This window comes from Rhinolophus hipposideros (genome assembly GCF_964194185.1).
Source record: "Rhinolophus hipposideros genome assembly, chromosome: 15".
NCBI classification, from domain to species: Eukaryota; Metazoa; Chordata; class Mammalia; order Chiroptera; family Rhinolophidae; genus Rhinolophus; species Rhinolophus hipposideros.
In genome coordinates, this window is record NC_138061.1 from 34,779,503 (window position 1) to 34,799,626 (window position 20,124).

The 20,124-nt window shown below is 34.4% G+C and overlaps 1 protein-coding gene across 2 annotated transcripts in view; it reads left to right on the forward strand.

The window, feature by feature from the left end:
- Positions 1–20,124, forward strand: part of PRKG1 (protein kinase cGMP-dependent 1) — a 1,143,489-nt gene that overhangs the window by 828,529 nt on the left and 294,836 nt on the right. For both annotated transcript variants that reach the window (XM_081075399.1, XM_081075398.1), the window contains exon 5: positions 16,881–16,944. In XM_081075399.1, the coding sequence (XP_080931525.1) occupies positions 16,881–16,944 (64 nt within the window). The remainder of the gene's footprint in view (positions 1–16,880; positions 16,945–20,124) is intronic.

Genomic DNA, 20,124 nt, shown 5'->3' on the forward strand with positions numbered 1-20,124 from the left:
AATAAAGTTTATAGAGCAGTTGGCGGGATGCCTGGATCATAGTAAGTGCTAAATTGATCTTAGTGATGGTTATTACTACTGTTAAAGTTAACTAAGAAACACAGTTGATATATAAGTGCTTGATAGGTAGAATTATTTCTATTATCACCATTAAAATTACTATTTTTATTAACGTAATACATTTCTCTGTGAGTCGACTAAAATTTCACAAGACTTAGAATCCCTAATTGAGTTTAATTTGCAAAATCAAAACATTATCTTTTGATAAATGTTCCCTTTTTCTTACAGACCACCATTGCCAGACATTTTGCTCACTTTTGTACAATGTAGTATGATCACATGAAATTTATGTTTCTGTTTCCTGTGTTTGATTTATTTGTATAATGAGTGACTAACAATTCAGTGTTTCTAGACTAGTGCTAAGATATTGCTAGACCTACATATCCAAGGCCCTGGGTGAGGCAGAGAACCTGGGTGTGGCAGAGATTTCTTCAAATCATAAGCCCCTGGCTGCAAACCCTACTCTTAACCATGTTATACATGAAGCCACTTCAAATATGAGTGACTCTAATTACTTTTAGGAAGTAGTTACTGTGTGCATTCTCTGTGCTAAATCTTATGCTAAAAGGGATTTACATAGTTTATATCATTTAATCCTAGTTTTACCATCTAATTCTAGGTAAGCTTTATAATTAAGGCAACCCTCTTAAATGTCAGGGATTTGATTCTTTCACTGATTCTTTTGAACCTTAATAGTAAAACCACTTTATCAAGTTTTTCAAGAAATTACTACAGTTTTGTTTTGTTTTCTTTAAAGATGGATATGTGTTTCCTGCATTTTTATGCTTTTTAAAATGTCGCTGTAAAATCGGAAAAGAAAATCTCTTGGTAAAGAATGGATTTGGAGTAATAGGATTAAATAAAACAAAAGGCAATTCCAGGAACAAGTACTTATTAATTTGTATTCAGAAATTATTTCCCAAGGGAAAAGGAAGTTTCATGTTTGAAAGATTCAAAATGATATTGGAGAGAATAATTCATATTAATGATTAGTATATAAAAATGCTCTACAGAGTGACCTTTGAATTCTGTTCTATCTTTAGATTATATACTACACAAGAGTTTTTAATTATCACAAGTTAGCATTCTCTGAATCTATATTTCCAAGTTGACATAGAAAAAATAGAAAAGATAAAAACAATTTGAACATTGAATAAAATCTTTGACCATGTGATATGAATGATTTCATTCCTCATGTTTTATTAAAACAGTGACCTCAAGGGCAGATATTCTTGCATTGATTCTGAAAAGTCAAATCTTTTTTCATGCAACAGACTTGATCATCTGTCATTTGCCAGGCATTAAACTGAGGGAATTGGACACTGCACCTGACTTCAAGATGCTACCCTGTTTCCCAAAAAATAAGACCTGGCTGGACAATCAGCTCTAATGCGTCTTTCGGAGCAAACATTAATATAAGATCCGGTATTATATTATATTATATTATACCCAGTCTTATATTATAGTAAAATCAGACCAGGTCTTATATTAATTTTTGCTCCAAAAGATTCATTAGAGCTGATTGTCTGGCTAGGTCTTGTTTTCGGGGGAAAAGGTGACAGACTAGGACAGAGGTAGACAAAAACTTTCCCTTAAATAGCCAAGTAGTAAATACACAAGGCTTGCAGGCCATATCATCCCTATTGCAACTACTCAACTCTGCCATTGTATTGTGGAAGCAGCCACAAACGATACTTAAACCAGTGAGCATGGCTGACCTACATTAAAATTTGATTTACAAAAATAGGTAATGAGCTATTGGGTCACAGTTTGCCGATCCTAGGGTGAGGCGGATAAATAAACTGACAGTAAAAATCCAATAATAATTATGCCAGAGGTAGACACACACTACTTCAGGAGCACAGAGGAAAGGCATCTGGACTTCCTGCTTTTTTGGATTTGTCTGTGCAGAGTCTACAGTGAGTGGAGAGAAGGAGAGGAAGGAAATTTGGGAGATTATCAATCAAGACCTCTTAGGAAATATATGGCTGAATTTCATCTTAAAAATATGGAGCAATTAACAAAGAGACCATTGTAAAACATATTCCATGTTAATCAGAGGGACTATTATGAATTTTGTCACCTTAATATAAGCCAATGATTCCAAACTATGTAGCATGAAACTCTAGTTCCTCAATAAATTAATAGATAATCCTGAATTAATAGATTACCTGGTTGAATAAGTTTGGAAAATACTATTTTTTTTTCCTTTCCAGTTAGCTTTCTAAATGTTGTTTTGTTTCTGTTTTTGTTTTGTTTTCAAAATAAAGACTCTGATAAGTCCTGTAGTAAAGACAATTTTAAAATGTCTTTAATTCAGAATTTTCTTCCTTGTTTACTGAACACTGCTTTTGGTATGGAATGCCTCTTAATGTATTAAAAAAAACACACACAACATGTTTTGAATAGTGTGGCTTTGGAAACAGCCATAAACCAAGGATGGATAGTCCTAGATGCGATTTGTCTGTCTATGTGTAGGCAGAAAGTTCCTGAGACACTTTAAACAGATGGCTTTTCACTGTTCAAGTTACTGGGCAACAGGTATCCAGCCAGCACACGATGGAAGTTGAAGCAAGTTACCAGGGATTTTGAGGTTTCAGGCACAAAAAGTAGCAAACTCACTTGGTGAATTGGGAAAAATATGAAATTATAGAGTGATAGTTCTAAATCTTGGGCAGTATCACCCCTGGAGGTAGTTAGCTTATCACAATGGCCAAGAATATTGCTGGCATTTCATGGGTAGGAATTAGAGATTATAAACACTCTGCAATACATAGGACCTCCATGCACAGTGAAGGTGTATCCTGCCCAGATTCCAGTGGCACTTTGTGGACAAACAAACAGTACTGTAGAAAAGACTTAGCCTATGGGGTCAGGTGGCCACACCTCCCAAGGCTCAAAAGATTGGGTAAAAAACCTGGACAGAATCTTTTAGGCTGATTATCATTAATGCAGAATTAATATTTAAAATGTAATGTACTAAGGGGAAATGGCTAAAAGAAATGGTACTTAGCTGTGATGAGGCAACCTGAATGAACACCAGATCCATCTGCAAGATATGGTTCTCTCATGATGCATGTCGTTTTATAGCAGAAGTGGAAAATGGTGCGGGGGCTGGCAGAAAGGGGAGGGGTGTAGTTAAATTGTTGTGGAAAAGTGAGATAGCTGATGTAAAAGTTAGATAGCTGACAGAAAAGAATGGGGTGTAGACTTGAAAAGAAAGCCCTAAATCAGAAACCTTGTAAATGGTACCTCACTGAATGGACATGGAGCCCAGGATGTGGCTCTGCTGGGGGTGGCTGCCCATTTGTAGCGCAGTTCAAGAGAGCTCAGGGGCTGTCAAAAAATGTTGTAAGGGAAGGTGGGGAACAAAGAGGAGAAGCAGCTGGAGGCTTTGATCTGTTTTTTTCTTTTCTTTATCTCCTATGTGCTTCCATTCAGGAAAAGATCCCGAGAACTCGCTGTACTAGATCCTCTTAAACCGAAGTTTCCCTTAATCCTAATCATTTTAACTTACATAGTTGTGATTTGTTTAAAGATAAATGTTTTTTTAAATAAAGTTGTAATATTGAAAAAAACTTCATTTTTCTAGTTTTAACAATCAGATGCAATTTGTTTGATGCCTTAAAAACCCTTCAGATTCATTTTTTCTCAGAAATAGGTTATTGCAATATTTACAGAACAAAGATCAGGTGCAGTGCAATCTTCCGAATAAGCACTACATTAGATGCTATTAAGCATTTCAGAGGTAATTTAATAAAGTATGTCATTAGTGCCTCACAGCCTCGTGATCATTTTGACAGGAGCGCCAGGATAACCTTAGTTCTAATTTTGAAAGCAGCCCTTCAGTGGGCTTAAACAAAAAGCTACTGTAACAAATTTTTTTTTTTTTAAGAAGACTCTGTCAGGCAATAATTTTCTTTTCTGAATTTTTCTTTAGTAGATAGCCTCAAGGAAACATTCATGTGATTCATGAAAAATAACAAGCAGAAGATCTTTGCACACACCAGGATTGCTGTAAATATGGCACATATTTTTGAAATATAAGAACCACTCCTTTCTCTGGGCCAATGCAGCCCCTACTAGGACAAAATGGGTGGCATGCAGAGAGTGGGTGGGCTGAGATTCAGCTCCCCCCACCTTTGTATAGTGTGCACATTGCACAACCCCTATGCAATGTGCTTAGGTCAAAACCACTATTGCTTTACTGCATTTGGCTTTATTGAATGTATTCCTTTCATTTGCATGCTTTTGAGTACCTACTACATGACACACTCTGTTAAGTATAGTATTGTACACATTGAATTATATGTCTCTTTAACTGAGTGCCCACCCTATGGCAGCTTCTTTGCTAAGTGTTTCCTACTGACTGCTCACAACTGACCCATGAGCTAGATTTTGTTGTTTCCATTTCCCGGCTAAGGAGCTGCAAATTACTGGCTTTATTAACTTGCATATAGTTACATAGCTAAGAAGTGGAGGCATTGGGATTCCAAACCATTTTTCCCCCCTGATTCTATAGTCCCCACTCTTAGTTACTACATAGTAGGTGCTATTCAGGCTGGATGCCTACTTACCTATAAAGAGAAAATTGTCAGGGACCTCTTCCCCTTTCTTAATGAAATTTATACAAACATGTGGGAATTCAAAGACTGATTAAAACCACAGTGAGATATCACCTCTCACCTATCAGCCAGAATAATGGCTATTAAAAAAAAAAAAGAAGAAGAAGAAGGAGAACGAGCAGGAGCAGGAGTAGGATTGGGAGAAGGAGCAGAAGAAGGAAGAAAACAAATGTTGGCGAGAATGTGGAGAACTTGGAATCATTGCACACTGTTGGGAGGGTGGCACAGTGATGGAGTTGCTTGGGCAAGCAGTATGGAGGTTCCTCAAAAAATTAAAAAGAGGACTACCATGGAATACAGCAATTCCATTTCTGGGTATTTATCCAAAAGAATTGAAATCAGGATCTTGAATAGATATTAGCATCACCATGTGCATTGCAGCCCTAGTCACAATACCAAGATGTAGAAACAACCTAAATATCCATCTACATATAATTGGAGAAAGAAACTGTGGTGTATACTCATAAAATTTCAGTAAAGCGAGATGAATTCTCTACAGATTTGCTGTACAATGGTGTACCTATAGTCAGCAACAATGCATTTTGCACTTAAACATTTGTCAAAAGGGTAAATCTCAGTGGTTCTTACCACATTAAAAATAAAATATAAAAAATAAACTGATAATATAGCTTGGAAAGCTTATCTGCACTTTAGAAAATAAGCTTGAATATGTTTGAGTGTTAGTGATTATTTAAAATTAGCATATACCAACTGAAATCATTGGAGTAGCTTGTGAAACATACGTTGAACAACATGGATGAAACTTTTGGATGCTATGCTAAGTGAATTAAGCCTGTCATGGAAAGAAATGCTATATGATGCCATTTATACGAGGTAGCTAGCATGTCTAAATTCATAGAGACAGAATGTGAAGTGGTGGTTACACAGACTGGAGGGAGAGGAAAATGAGACAGTATTGTTTCATTGGCATAGACTTTCAGTTTAGGAGCATGAGGAAGTTCTAGACATGGGTAGTGGTGAAGATTGCCCAACAATAGGAATACATTTAATGCCATTGAAATGCGCATTTATAAATGATTAAAATGATACATTTATGTTACATATATTTTATTAAAATTTAAAAAACACATTGAATTCTGGGAACCCACTCCATGACTTCTTGAATCAGAACTTCTAATGACTTTAAAGTTTGGAGACAACTAGCCTATGGCATTTTGATCAAAAATGTGTTGTAAGAGCTTGGTACTTGCTTTTGAAAATCTGGGTAATCTACAGAATTGAATAACATTAAAATCAAATTTGATAGTTTGTAGTTAGATAGTATAGCATAGTTTTAGAAGATAGTTTTTAGAAAATTTCAAAATAATTTTTGTGTTTCAAATAACTCGATCACTGATATTTGTTTGGTAGCTTCATTTGAAATTAAAGCAATTTCAAATGCAATTTCACTCATACTATTTCATGGCATTTGTTTAAAATTGCTCAGGCCAGAATTAATATTTCTACATCAGAAATAAAAACACTGAAATTTACTATGGTGAAGTGATTTTCCCACCTCTTATATATACTACCTGGAGTTGGGAAGGTAAGAAAGATACGTAATTGATGAGAATGTAACTCTTGTCTAAATGAGAGTTGCAGGAATAATTGTTTCATAGATTATTTTCTTTTTAAACATTGAAACAATTTCTACCATTATTAAATCATTTGAATTAGGATATATCAAATGAATAAAGAGATGAGGGAGAATGTACTTGCAGAGTTTACCTGAGAAAACACATACAACTTAAGGCTTATATAGGGAAAGGAAGTGTTTATAGCACTCAGTAAGGGCAGGAGAGAAATGGAAAACCAGGGAAGAGGACTCTTGTACCATTCTCAGAGCCACCTGTCCCTGACCTCTTTACTTTGGAAGGGCTATCCTCTAGTTTCTCCTGAGTATGCCTCTCCTCTTGGTGAGAAACTAAAAGGATGTGCCCTGATCCCTTCAATACCACGTGCAAAGATCAGGACCCTGGACTTTCCAGCACGGTTGGCCCTGAGTTTTTTTATAGGGTCTGCACTGGCCTCCTCCCAGGTCCTTTCTTCCTGCCCTGCTATTTTTCCCTCCTCTTTGTGTGAGTGTTGACCAAAAGGCAGCTGTGTCTCTGTGTGTGAGGATGGGATGGTTATGGTGGATGGCACATGGTTGCACAGATCAAGGCGCTGCCAATGTTAGGGATGGATCTGGAGAAGAGTTACATTTCAAATGTAAATTATGGAAATTGTTTTCCCTATATTATCCCATTTTTCCTTTTTAAGACAGATTTGTAGGCTCTTTGCATTTCGTGATCTGAATTTTTGATCAATACTAGAAGCTTCCAGAAGATAAGACATCTCCAATGTATTCTCAAAGCCTAAATGCATTTAAAGGGATTACAAAGAGTATCTGGAGTCAAAAGGAGAAAGAAGAGAACCTTGGAGATATTTCTCCAAGAGTGGGTTTCTCTGCTTGGACTCACTAGGGAGGCTGACTGGAAGTACCAGGCTTCCGAGCTTGATCAAAGGTTTCATTCCTCCTCTGTGGTCACAAAAACTAAGAGCAATCAGATTTCAAGGGTTTTTTTGTGACCTTTATAGCAGGAAGATTAGAGACTTTATTCCCTATCTTCTGGGCATGACATGCCTCCTGGGTTCAGGTATAACCTTGGGGAAGAGCCAAACAATGAATATAATGAATCAATATCTTGCTGAAAAATAAGGCTTGATACTCCAAATCAAATATAATTTGATTTAAGAAAATGAAGAAATGGTTGTTTGCAACATTCTTGAGTCTACACTGAGATCCATATCTGACATATTGGAAGTTGATTTTGATTACTGAGCATCTTAAACAGTAATAATATTTAGAACAAAAACTGTGTATACTTGGGGTGGCTGCTAATGTTTATTGAAAGTTTACTATGTCAGGCACCTTCTTAATGCTTCACGTCTACTATTTTGCTTATTTTCACAAAAACCCTACCTGCAGGTGGTATTATCCTCCCTTTTTAAGCTAAAGGGTCTGAGACTTACAGAGGTTAAATTACTTGCCAAAGGCATAGCTAATAATTAGTAGCAGAGAAAAATTCAAACTGATTCTCTTTCATTCTAAATCCCAAATGCTTAATTAACTATACAGTCTTCCAGGACAAGGAGTGAGTTTAAATTATATTCATCGGTGATAAAATTATACCTCATGTGTCTATAATGGTTTGCTTTATCTAAAGTAGTCTTACATGCAAAATAAATTCTTGTTATTCTTATAATCTGATAGATAATAGGTAGCTATTGAAGAATTGGAGCCATTGTGTGATAATAGCTAAATGTTACTCATAGAAAAAAAAAATCTAACAGTGATGTGTAAAGTAAATTGGGGTGGGAGACAACGAAGGAGGGGGCAAAGGAAGACCAGTTATAAGACTATTGCATAACAGACTGAACCAAGATCAATGCCAAATCATCCAATTAAGGGAGAAAAACATGTTGAGGGCAGACAACCTGATGAGCTCATAAAGGGGAAAGATCAGATAGCTGTAAGGTTAAGAAGGGTCCTTACTTTAATCTTTCATCAATAGAAATTGATTTCCTGGGTAAGCCAGAGATTTCTGCTTTTATTTAATTGGAATGAGCTGTAGGAAGCTACTAGCACAGAAATAAACAATACCTGTCAGTATTCTTGGCATTAAACTTGATACAGAGCTGATTTCTTATGACAAAATAAAAAGTCTGCTGTTCCCCAAATGCTACCCAAAGATAATTAATGTAACTCTGTATGCTCTGCTGTAGGTAGAGGACGTTGTTGAACTATTACTATTTCAATACTTATGTTTATTCAAGAGATAACTTGCTTTACACATACCTGGTTACATCTGATACTCTTTGGTTATATTTAAAAAAAATAAAAATAAAACTTTCTGAAAAAAATTAAATGCTTTGCTACTAAATAGATTATAAAAATATTGCTTTTTCTGTATAAAAACAAAACTGTTTTATGTAAATTCCTTAACAATGTCAGAGAGTTGTCATTGTCTCCCCTCTTTTTCTCTTATCCACATGAAGTGGATAAGAAAATCACTACCAGGAAATCATGGTGCTTCTACTTTTAAAATATAACAGATTTTAACTGCTTCTCACCACCTCCATTGCTTCCACCCTTTCTGAACTCTATTATTGCTCGTGCAGTTGGCTCTACCTGGTCTACCAGCTTCTACTCTTGCTCCCCTTGCAGTTTATTATCTATAGAGCTGACAGAGGAATGTCTTTAATGTGTAGTAAGTAAGACCATGTCACCCCTAGCCTTCACATTTCACTCAGATTAAAGCTAAATCCTCAGAATGGTCTACTAGCCCCTTTGTTATCTGACCCCTCCCCCTCCACTCTCTTCCAACTCACTGAACTCTAGACACCCTAAGCACTTTGCTGCTTCTGGAATCCACTTAGCATTTAAAATCCTTTGCCCTCCTTACCTCTGCCTGGTTGCTCTTTCTTAGATCTCCAGTTAATGATCTCCTTCACCATTCTCAGATTTTTGCTAAAATTTCACATTCTCAATGAGGAGATCCTAGTCCTGTTTACTATGTCAACCTCCTCCTCCCCCCATTGTAAATGCTGTTACACTGTTTGACTTTTTATAATGTAAAATTCTATTGTCTTTATTTAACATACTATATGATATATATGTATAATATATAGCATTTATGTTTATTCTTTTAAAACATATTTTTTTAATCAATATGCAGGAATCTTTGCCACCTACAATAAGTTATGGCACATAGTAGGCGCTCAATAAGTTTTAATAAACAAGTAAATTAGTTAAATTATAATATTTTATCAACAACATGGAACTGTTTTCTTTTTAGACTCATTAATATACATTTTATCTAGTCATAGCCATAATTGTGCATTTCATAATTTTTGGTATTGTAAAGATACATTTACAATAGAAAAAAATTGAAAAGATAAGAAAATAGAAAGGAAAAAAAAAAGACTAATAGTAATTGAACCTAACACAATCCTTGTCAACCTGACATTTTCCTGCAGAGGTTCTCTGTTCATAATTGTAACGGTCTTTAATAAAAACATGATTATCATATGCTATACATCATTTGTATTATCCTTTCCTTGTAATATTATTTTGTAAGTATTCCATGTTTTATATCCTTTTCATCAAAATATTACCTTTAATCAGTGTATGTCAGAAGTTCTCCGATTTATGTGGGTTATGCTTGTTGATACTGCCTGTATTAGGAGATAAAAATGATAATATCTTAAAATGTTTATTTACTAATTCATTTAAAAACATCAAAAATAAACAAAGCCCATGTTAACGTAAAGAGCCTATTTTTTTTTTAACTTTTTATTTATTCTAAGTATGCCTTTCCAGGACCTATCAGTTCCAAGTCAAGTAGTTGTTTCAGCCTAGTTGTGGAGGGCGCAGCTCACAATGGTTCATGTGGGGATTCAATGGACAACTTGTTGTTAAGAGCACCGTGCTCTAACTAACTGAGCTAACTGGCCATCTCTAAGTTATTTTTAATGAAAGTAACTATTTTCAAAAAAAAAAAAAAAAAAAAGAAGTTAGTTAAAAGAGAAGCTTGAGTTTATATTTTTCCAAATCTGTCAATATCCAGCTTAGTAAAAAACAGCAAATTCTCATATCTGATTCTGCATTCCATTTTTTGAATTTATGTTGTTTTGGTTGAAGTATATGAAAAAATCAGGCCACTAGGGAGGATTATGCTAATGGCCTTTTCAGATAATTGTGGAAATTATTTGATACTATCCCCAAACCAACAAATGGTAATTTATTAAAGCTTAGTTGCAACATGGCATCAGAAACCACATCCATGAACTTTTTTTGTACTTCATTACATTGAAATCCATTGATCCATCTTGTACTTTGAATAAATCTTTCCCCATACATGATTTTATAACATCCTACATTGGTCATCTGGAAAATATTGGTTTACTGAATTATACAGAAATTCCAATATTAAAAAAAAACTCTCATTTGTTAATATCAAATATCACCAGTGATCTCATTAGAAAGTCTTCAAGTATTGAAAGTCTTTTAAACCCACAAGAGCAGACAAAAGTTTTCTGAAGTTTTAATTTTCATTCGGAAGTTTGAATTATATTATTGGCAACAAATACTGTCTGTTGTTTTCCTCAAAGTGACAGGCTCATTTTGTCTTTTTCAAAAAGCTGTCTACCAGATACTTAAGTCTGAATAACCAAAGTCTGTTGGTCATTGCCAAGTGAAAATGATGTTCCATGAAAAAAGTAGCTAATGCAGTTTGCAACTCCAACAATTACACAAGTCATTTTCCTTGAGACAATCATCATAATTCAATATTGCAACAGAAGTGCTTTATCTTTACTTGCTATTTGTCACATGCTATTAAAATGATCCACACAAGAAGTTTAAAATTTAATAAAATTAATAACTTTAACTGTTTCACTAAAATAATCTTAAATTGCAACTGGCATTTTATTTTGTTTCTTTTTTGTTGTTGTTGTTTGCTATATGTGGTAAAAAAATATAATGGCAACGAGGACAATTTGGTGTTATTGCCTTAAGATGTGCTGAGGGGCCACCATTGCTTTTGCACCATCAGTACAGATGTTAACATAGTTATTCCAAGATAAGCTATAAGATTTTAAAAGTTATTGCACACTTACTAGTTCAGTACCGCTTGTGTCTGCTGCCAAGCATTCATATAAAAGATTATCTTATTTGATGATTAGTTAGTTCTGATACAAGATAAATAACAAGCAAAACAACAAATTAAACCATGGCTATAGAATGATTCATTTGTAAGGCAAAAGTACAATTCTACAGGCAAAATCTTAACTCGTCTTTATGTTTGCAGCTTAATTTTTAACAGTAAGATGCTATGTCATTGGAAAGAGGCAGTGTAGTTATTTATTTTACTGACTTCATCAAGCAGGCATTCGGTAACGTGAAGCCTGGAGGGCTTTGTTAATCGCTCAGCTATCCTGTGGGCTTCTGCAGTCATTGCAGTATAGAAATTCACCCTGTAAGATGCTCCACTTACTTTTATATTTCTAATTTGAAAAGCTTTACCAAACATTTTTTTGGCTTTTAAAAACTTCATTATGTCTACACTCAAAAACTCAATATACTTTTCTTAAAATTTTGAAAAATTAGATCAAAATGCTATTAACAACTGACATGATATTATTTTTAAAATTTTCTGTTACATAAGACAATAAGGTAAATTATTATCATCTGTAATGCTGAGGCAAAGATATAGTTGGGTCATATTTTTATTTCTTATTTCCAGTGTCTCTAAATTACTTTGGACTAGATTTACTCAATCCATGATTCAGTTAATTTCTGATGTGTCCTTTTTTATATTTTTCAGTGTCTTTAGACTTAGAAATTGGCAGCTGTGGCTTGAGAATATGAACCTTCCAATCTTATTTAAAAATAAGAATTGTATAATAAACTTTTTTTTATTAAATTTTTAATATTAACGATTATTACAAAATTCTAAAATTATAAATTTTAGATAAAATTTAAAGTTACAAATGTTTTTGAAAAATGTATAAAACTATTATTGCAACACAAAATATCCATATATATTTACTTTTTATTGTTTTCCACTTAGGAAGAAGGAAAACTTCAGAATTTCAAAAGAATGATTTATTAGATGATAATAAATTTATAGAGATTATAGCAGGCATATGACAACTAACTAGTTAGAGCACATAGAAGTAGTGAACAAATACTGAGTTAATTTCTGTAACTAGCATGAATATCATAAACCTACTACTACTACCTTAAAAAAAATTTAGAAAACATCAGGATCATACAAGCATGCACCTTTTAACCGTCAAAATAATGATGTCATCATATAGCCTCTGGAGAATTCTATGGTACACGTGTAAAAGAAGAACAGTGAAGAAGGCAAATTGCAACTTAGAATATTTGTTTTGACTTTGAGGATCCCCTTGAAAGGGTCTTGGGAAATCCTGGGCTCCCAGACCACATTTGAATACTGCTGCTGTATGTTTTTATGTTATTCTGTAAGAGACCCTTTTTTTTTCTTTTCACAGACACATGGCTGTAATAAAATTCTTTGTAGTTAGTTCCCTCCCCTCACTGTTAGTTATTTTCTATAGGAGATTACCAGAAATAAAATCACTAAGACCAATTCAGAATGAGGGACATCCAATAAGACAATTGTCCCAGTCTCTTCAAAAAGTTAATGTAATGATGGGGGTAAGGTGGGAGGATTGTTATAGAATAAGAAACCAGAAAAAACATAATAGCTAAAAGCAGTGTGTGGATTTTTATGGATCCTGGTTTGAAAAGAAAAAAAAAATGACAATGAAATTTTTGAACAATTGGTAATATTTGAATATGGAATAGATATTAGATGACATTATGGAATTGTAGTTAATTTTTCTTATGTATGATAATGGTACTATAGTTATTTATTTAGTAACATGTTCTTATTTTTTAGGAAATATATACTAAAATATGAAGGGGGTGGCCGGTTAGCTCAGTTGGTTAGAGTTGCTGCTGATAATACCAACGTTGCTGGTTCGATCCCCAAATGGGCCAGTGTGAGCTGCACCCTCCTTAAAAAAACAAAAAAAGTATTACGGGTGAATTTTGTTGATATCTGCAGCTTACTTTAAAAATTTCATCAAAAATTATAAAATCTATCTATACATACAGAAAAATAAATGGGTTGAAGGTAGAGATAGAGCAAAGATGGCACAATGTCAACAGCTGCAAATCTAGGTGTTGGGGATACAGGTGATTCGTGGACTACTCTTTTAGCCTTTCAATTTATTTGATACTGTTTTTCACAGCAAAAAGTTGGTTAATAAATGAGTTACTAAATCAATGTTATTAACATTAATAATTCGTTTCTAAATGATTATCAAAAAGAATATAGCACTGTTTTGAAAGTTACATGTGGCATTTCTGAATACTTTTACTGTAAAGTGTGTTACTGAGTAAGTGATTAGCTCCACAGTCATTCAGGTGGAAAATGACTTCACCCATACTGAGTCGTGTGACCTCGGGCAAACTCTCAATATCCCAGTTGTCTTATCTGTCAAATGGGTGACAGTAACAACAGTATTTGATAAAGTTATTGTAAAAATAAAATTTATATGAAATCCTTAGTCCAGTACCTAGCAAATAGAAACCACTCAAATCTCATCTTTTAGTATTGTCCATACAAATTCCAACTCCTTACTTCTTTCAATTAGAAAATCTAATGGAAATGCTCCACATGTTAAATCATCTCTATTATATCACTTTCAAGTGCATTCTGTAATTTCAGACCTATTACAAGTCCTTAGGGAACCAAATGTTTTAATAGATCTGTAAGAATTACTTACAATTAGCATGTAAATTATCACAAATAATTTTTTTACATAAGTGAAATATTCTTCTTTACTGTTTCAACATTTTATGGAAGTTTGTCCTTATAATTATTTTGCCTTAAGTTTTCTAAATCATAGATGGTTTCATCTTGAGTTATCAGATATGAAAATTAGTGGAGTCTTCACTAATGTTTTTTGATGTTTCTGGGAAAATTCAACCAAGATATTTCATGGCTAGAATTTCTAATTATAAATATCCTTAATTCTTTTGTTCTTGGTGTTCAAACTATCAGTGGACCAATAATTCTTAGAAAGCAGATTAATTACATGAGCGAACGTATATAAGTGTTTAAAGAGATAGAGATCTTAGGATTTTAAAGGTGACTACAAAATTGTTTTCAGAATAATTTATGAAAGCAAAGCCTCTTATTTTTCTGCTAATTAATTTCCATTTTCTTAAATCTACAAGCTTCAGTTATTACTAATAATTTTTAGAGTGTGTCTTCTTAAAAATCATCCTGAATTCTTATCGGTAGTAAATGCTGCTGAATATTTTGAGGCATTTAAAATTGTAAAAAAAAAAAAAACATGATATATATACACAATGGAATATTATCAGGGATGAGAAAGAAGGAAACCTGCTCTTTGCAACAATATGGATGGACCTTGAGGGAATAACACCAAGTGAAATAAACCAGACAGAGAAAGACGACACTGCATGGTATCACTTATATATGGAATTTAATAAAATCCTAAACTCATAGAAATGTACAGTAGAAAATTGGTCACTGGCCTGAGGGATAGGAAGAGTCTGGTAAAAGGGTACAAGCTTTGAGCTATAAGGTAAATAATGTCTGAGGATCTAATGTATAATGTGGCACTTACAGTTGATAACATTGTATTATATAATTGAAATTTGCTAAGAGAGTAGAACTTGAATGTTCTCACACACACAAAAAGATAAATATGTGAGGTAAAAGGTATGTTATTAACTAGAGTAACTACATGGGAGGGGTCTTTTCACAGAATATACATATATCAAATCATCGCTGTGTACACTTTAAATATCTTATTATTTTGTCAATCACAACTCAATAAACCTGAAAAAATAAGTAAAATTGTAAAAGATAATGTATTTAAAATGCCCTCCTAAAACTTAATGGTTTTGTTTTCATTTAGTGTTATGTGGTCAAGCAAATATTAAATTTTTTCTCATGGATAAGAACTGTCGTGAAAATGAAAGTATTATTATATGACTTGATATAAACATAACACAGAAGTAATAGGCCTGTCAAAAGAAAGGGCCAATTATAATAACATGAGAAAAACTCAGTTGTAGTTTGTGTTTCCATAAATACTCACTGGGACAGAAACATTCTAATTATTCTTACATCTCTGATAAGCTGAAATATAGCTCATTAAAAGAACAAGGAAGGGCTTCATTTTTCAACCTCCATACCTTCTGGAAACAGCTTCTTCTATCCTCCTCTGTCTCTTTCTGTGATATGTTCTATCCAGATGCTGAAATAGGCTGCCTTCTGGACATTAAAACCCACATGGCTCAGACCACACCATTAAATCTGGTGGTACAGATGGTCCTGGGTGACCATCTGCATAAAACTTTGGGATTTTATCAATAGTCTTTATACTAAGTAATGGGAATCAGAATGACAGACAAATTAACAGTAAAACTTTCATGCTTCTATCCAAATGATATGTCATGGTTTCTTTCATTGTATCATTCTAAACAAGTCAAAACTATTCTATCAGTCAGATATTATACATATAAATGTATCTGCACTCATTTATAGTCTTTTCTCTATTCAAGCATTGATGTAGGGTTAAATGAGAATTTAGTTCCACATTCCCGTTAGATTTTCCAGTGGAATTTAAATGATTATGTATCAATGACTATTTTTTTAAATCATTACTATTTCACATATAAAAGAAGTTTTGTTGCTTCGTGTATTCAATATCATTCAGTAGTTTTTCATTTGCTGGTCAATGAGGAAAAATAAGAGAAGAGGATGAAAAGAACAAAATTAACATTTTTCAGTGTCTACTATGAGTGTCTGGCTCTTTACCCTGTTTGATCTGATCCTTACAACTGTCCTAGGAATCATTCTCACATCCACACTTTCATAGTTTTATTTAAAACATGTTATTGAGTTGTTATATGTAAATCACTGAAAATACAGGGGTTAAACAAGATAGATATTATTTTAATTCTAGCAGGGAAGTTTTAATTCTAGCAGGGAAGATGCCCAGTAATTAATATCCAATTATCAAATTACAGTTGTAGTAAGGGATAAAAGAGTTCATAATAGGAGTACCTGATCTAGCAGGGGTGGGATTGGGAGAGTAGGAAGATTCCAACATTGTTGAATGAATGATTGCATGTCTGAATGTATCATCATCAATCAAGCTGTGTCCTAAAGAATGAGTAGGAGTTGTCCTGTAAAAAATTGTGTGTGTGCACGTGTGTGTGCTTGTGTGTGTGGGGGGGGAGGGACCCAGAGAGGGAGTTGGAACTGCAAGGACTCTGATGACAGTAGGCCGATAAGGGAGAGAGTGTTTTTTTCCCATTATAGCGGAGGCATTCAAGGTCACACAGATAAATGTAAGTAGGATTTGATCATGATTCTGTCCAACCGCCAAGTTCTTTCTACTACATGTCTTTTCCCTGTTAGTCATCAAATCACACTTAAGTTATTGCTTTGATTTTCATTTACAGATTCTTTGCTGTGAAATGCTTTTGCATTTTCATTCAGACATATTGATGTTTTATTTATGAAAGTAAATTGCTATTCATGCCTTCAGCATCATCTCTATTTTATTTTTCAGCGTTCCAACATTCCAGAGCCTTCCTGAAGAGATCCTCAGTAAGCTTGCTGACGTCCTTGAAGAGGTAATTGTTTTTAACCCTTGAACTTTTCCAGAGGGGACCCAGCCCATCAGAGCTGGGTAATAACAAATTACAAACTGCAGGGAGACCTTTAAAATAGTTTAAAGCTCTGGGATGTGTTTTATTCGGCTTCAATAAAAAACAGTTCAGCTAACATTTATACATAGTCAGAAATGTGCAAATCAACTATAGAAAGAGGAAAACTTCACTGTGGCAAACACAATGTTGCTTTGACTTCCAGGATGGGAGATGGCTTATTTCTCTTATTTTAATCAGTATAAGGCAAGAGTGTAGTAATTGCCACTCTGAAGCTTCAGATCAGCAATTTTACAACAGGAATTAGCAGTTGGGTACATATTTTACTAGCATATGAATATATTTTACACACATAATTTTATGACTGAATGTGAAAGTGTCACTGTTACTTATTTTTCTCTGAACCTATAAAGCACAAAAATATTGAAGCAGGAGACAGAGGAGGTTTATACAAGCAGAGTCTTGAATGAGCACAAGTGCATAGGGTCTCTGGTACCTATAGAGACAAGGAAGGCGGAGAATCTGGGCATACATGCAGGTCGGTGGTTGGAGGCCTGGTTTTCCACAGAAAGCCTGTTCTGGTATCTTCTATTTCCTCAGTGGTCTAGAAAGCAAGGTTGTCAACTGAGAATGAGGATTAAGTAAAGGTATGAGAAGTTTGAGGATGGAGGAGAAGGTTTGAGAAAAAATGGAAGAGTGAATGGACTAAGACAACACAGTATGGTTGCTAGGCATCATTCAGGACTCACTTGATGTTAGCAATCCCAAATCTAAGTTAAACAAGCAAGGAAGACTTTATTTTAGACTTGTAATAGGGAAGACAGATCAAACTCAACTCTGCTGGAACCAGAGATGGGGGGATTTTTAAGTCTCTAAATGAACTAGTGGACAAGTACTCCAGTAGGGAGGAGGTTGGTCAATGCGATTAGGTCATCTGTGTTTGCGAATTATCCCTTCTGGAAGTTAGGCTCTTACCCTCCAACAGAGACTGAGAGATAGAGGCCTTGTATCCTTGTATGATTACATTTCTACGGGATGGCTTCTGGGTCTTTGAGAGAGACATTCTTGAGCTGTACAACCACCAAAGCCTGGGAAAAGTTTTGCATCTTGAAGAGGCAGATTAAAAGATTATGTAAGGTGCCAGATGGGTACTGGATTTATCGGGGGGGATCACTTCATAGATTGTGTAGATAGATGCCTGACCACTGTGCTGTACACCCAAGGCTGATGTAGAGTAATGTTAAATGTCAACTATAATTAAATATCTATCTATCTGGTCATAGGATGTAAAGTACAGCATAGGGAATGTAGACTTAGGGAATAAGCCCCCCCCAAGTCTGCTACCCATCTATATACAATGTCAGATGGGTAGTAGACTTGGGGGTTTATCACTTTGTGAGGGGTGTCAATGTCGAATCATGTTTTGTACACCTGAAACTTATATACAAAATAAAATTTAAAAAAAAGAGTTTACAGTTGCAAACTTTTAAAGTAAAGAAAAGAGAGAGCAGGAGCCTCAGAGTCAGGAAGAAGCCTATCTAAAGTTTAGTCAAGTTGAGGGGTGTGTGTGTGTGTGTGTGTGTGTGTGTGTGTGTGTGTGTGTGTGTGTGTTTCAGCCCCATTTTTTTGCCGGGATTCAGATGTCAAGTAGGCAGATACTTAGATTTAACCAGGATTGGTATTTTGCCAGAAAAAAAAAAAAAATGAGTGCCTAAGTGAGGGAATAGAAAGTTAATGGTAACTGAAGAAAGGATTACAGTGATTGACCTTGAAATTTAAACTGGGAAAGGGGGAGAGGAGTCTTGGAAGAAACATGGGCCAGTGAAAAATTGTAAGATCAATGGATTTTAGTTTCACGAAGTTGAAGGAATTTGGAGTTGTGCTATATAGTCGGGGTGAACTGGGAAGATACTGAAAATGTTTTTGTCTCCAGGTACTGACTATACCGGTAATTCTATAATCTGTAGAACTTTCAAGTTTCATATACACAAATACTCAATTTGAGGCTTATCAAAGTAAACTTTCCTATGATTTATTGGTCTCCCTTATCTTATATCTGAACACAAAGTAAAGCAGAAATTACATTTGATTCCTACATTCAAGTATAAAAAATTCATGAGAAAAAATACTGACTATATTTCTCTCAAAATGTGCTGACCACTGTATGTGAAATCTCTGTAAATGTAAAACTTCTTTTCCCAGTTTTTTGCTTTTTGCTTTTCTTGTTGAATACACTGAAGACCTCTCTGATGACCTTTTTCTTCCTTTTTTAAAATGAAATTAACTAAAGTACAAATTTACTAGTCCCAATCAAACCCCTAAAAGAAAAAAAAAAATCCTTTAATCATTTTTTTTCCACAGCTGTGAAAACATTTGCTATGTGTTACAAAAACAATAGCAATAGCTCCATAAATAATTCTGACTAAAGAAATATTTTAGTATTTTACGTCAGATTTTCTAATCAGAAGATGCTTTAATTTATGTTTGGATCCTGTTCTCCTATAGCATATGTTCCACGGGAAGGCACAGACCAGAAGGTCCAAAGGAAAATAGCATAGAGTGATAAAGCCACTCTGTATTGCGTTACAAACAGAAGACCTGTCTATGGAGGTGATATTTCACTTGAGATCTAAATGCAGCTATGAGGTACCATGTGTACCAAGCAGAGGGAAAAGCAGGCATAGGTCCTAAAAAATAAATGAGTTTGTTGTCCTTAAGGAACAGAAGGAAGGTTTATAGTGAGGTAAGATGAGGCTCGAGAAAATTAGGCAAGGACAGATGGCAGAGGGTTTTGCTACAGTGTTTCCCCAAAAATAAGACCTAGCTAGACCATCAGCTCTAATGCATCTTTTGGAGCAAAAATTAGTATAAGACCCGGTCTTATTTTACTATATATAAGACCTGTCTTATATAATACAACATAACAACATGACATGACATGACATAGCATAACATAACATAAGCATTTGCTATGTTCTACAAATCAATAGCAATAGCTCTATAAATAATTCTGACCAAAGAAATATTTTAGTATTTTACGTCAGATTTTCTAATCAGAGGATGCTTAATGTTTGGATTCTGTGAGCCACAGTATAATCTATACCAATGCCACATGAAAATGGAAACATATGATTAAGTGCTCACACA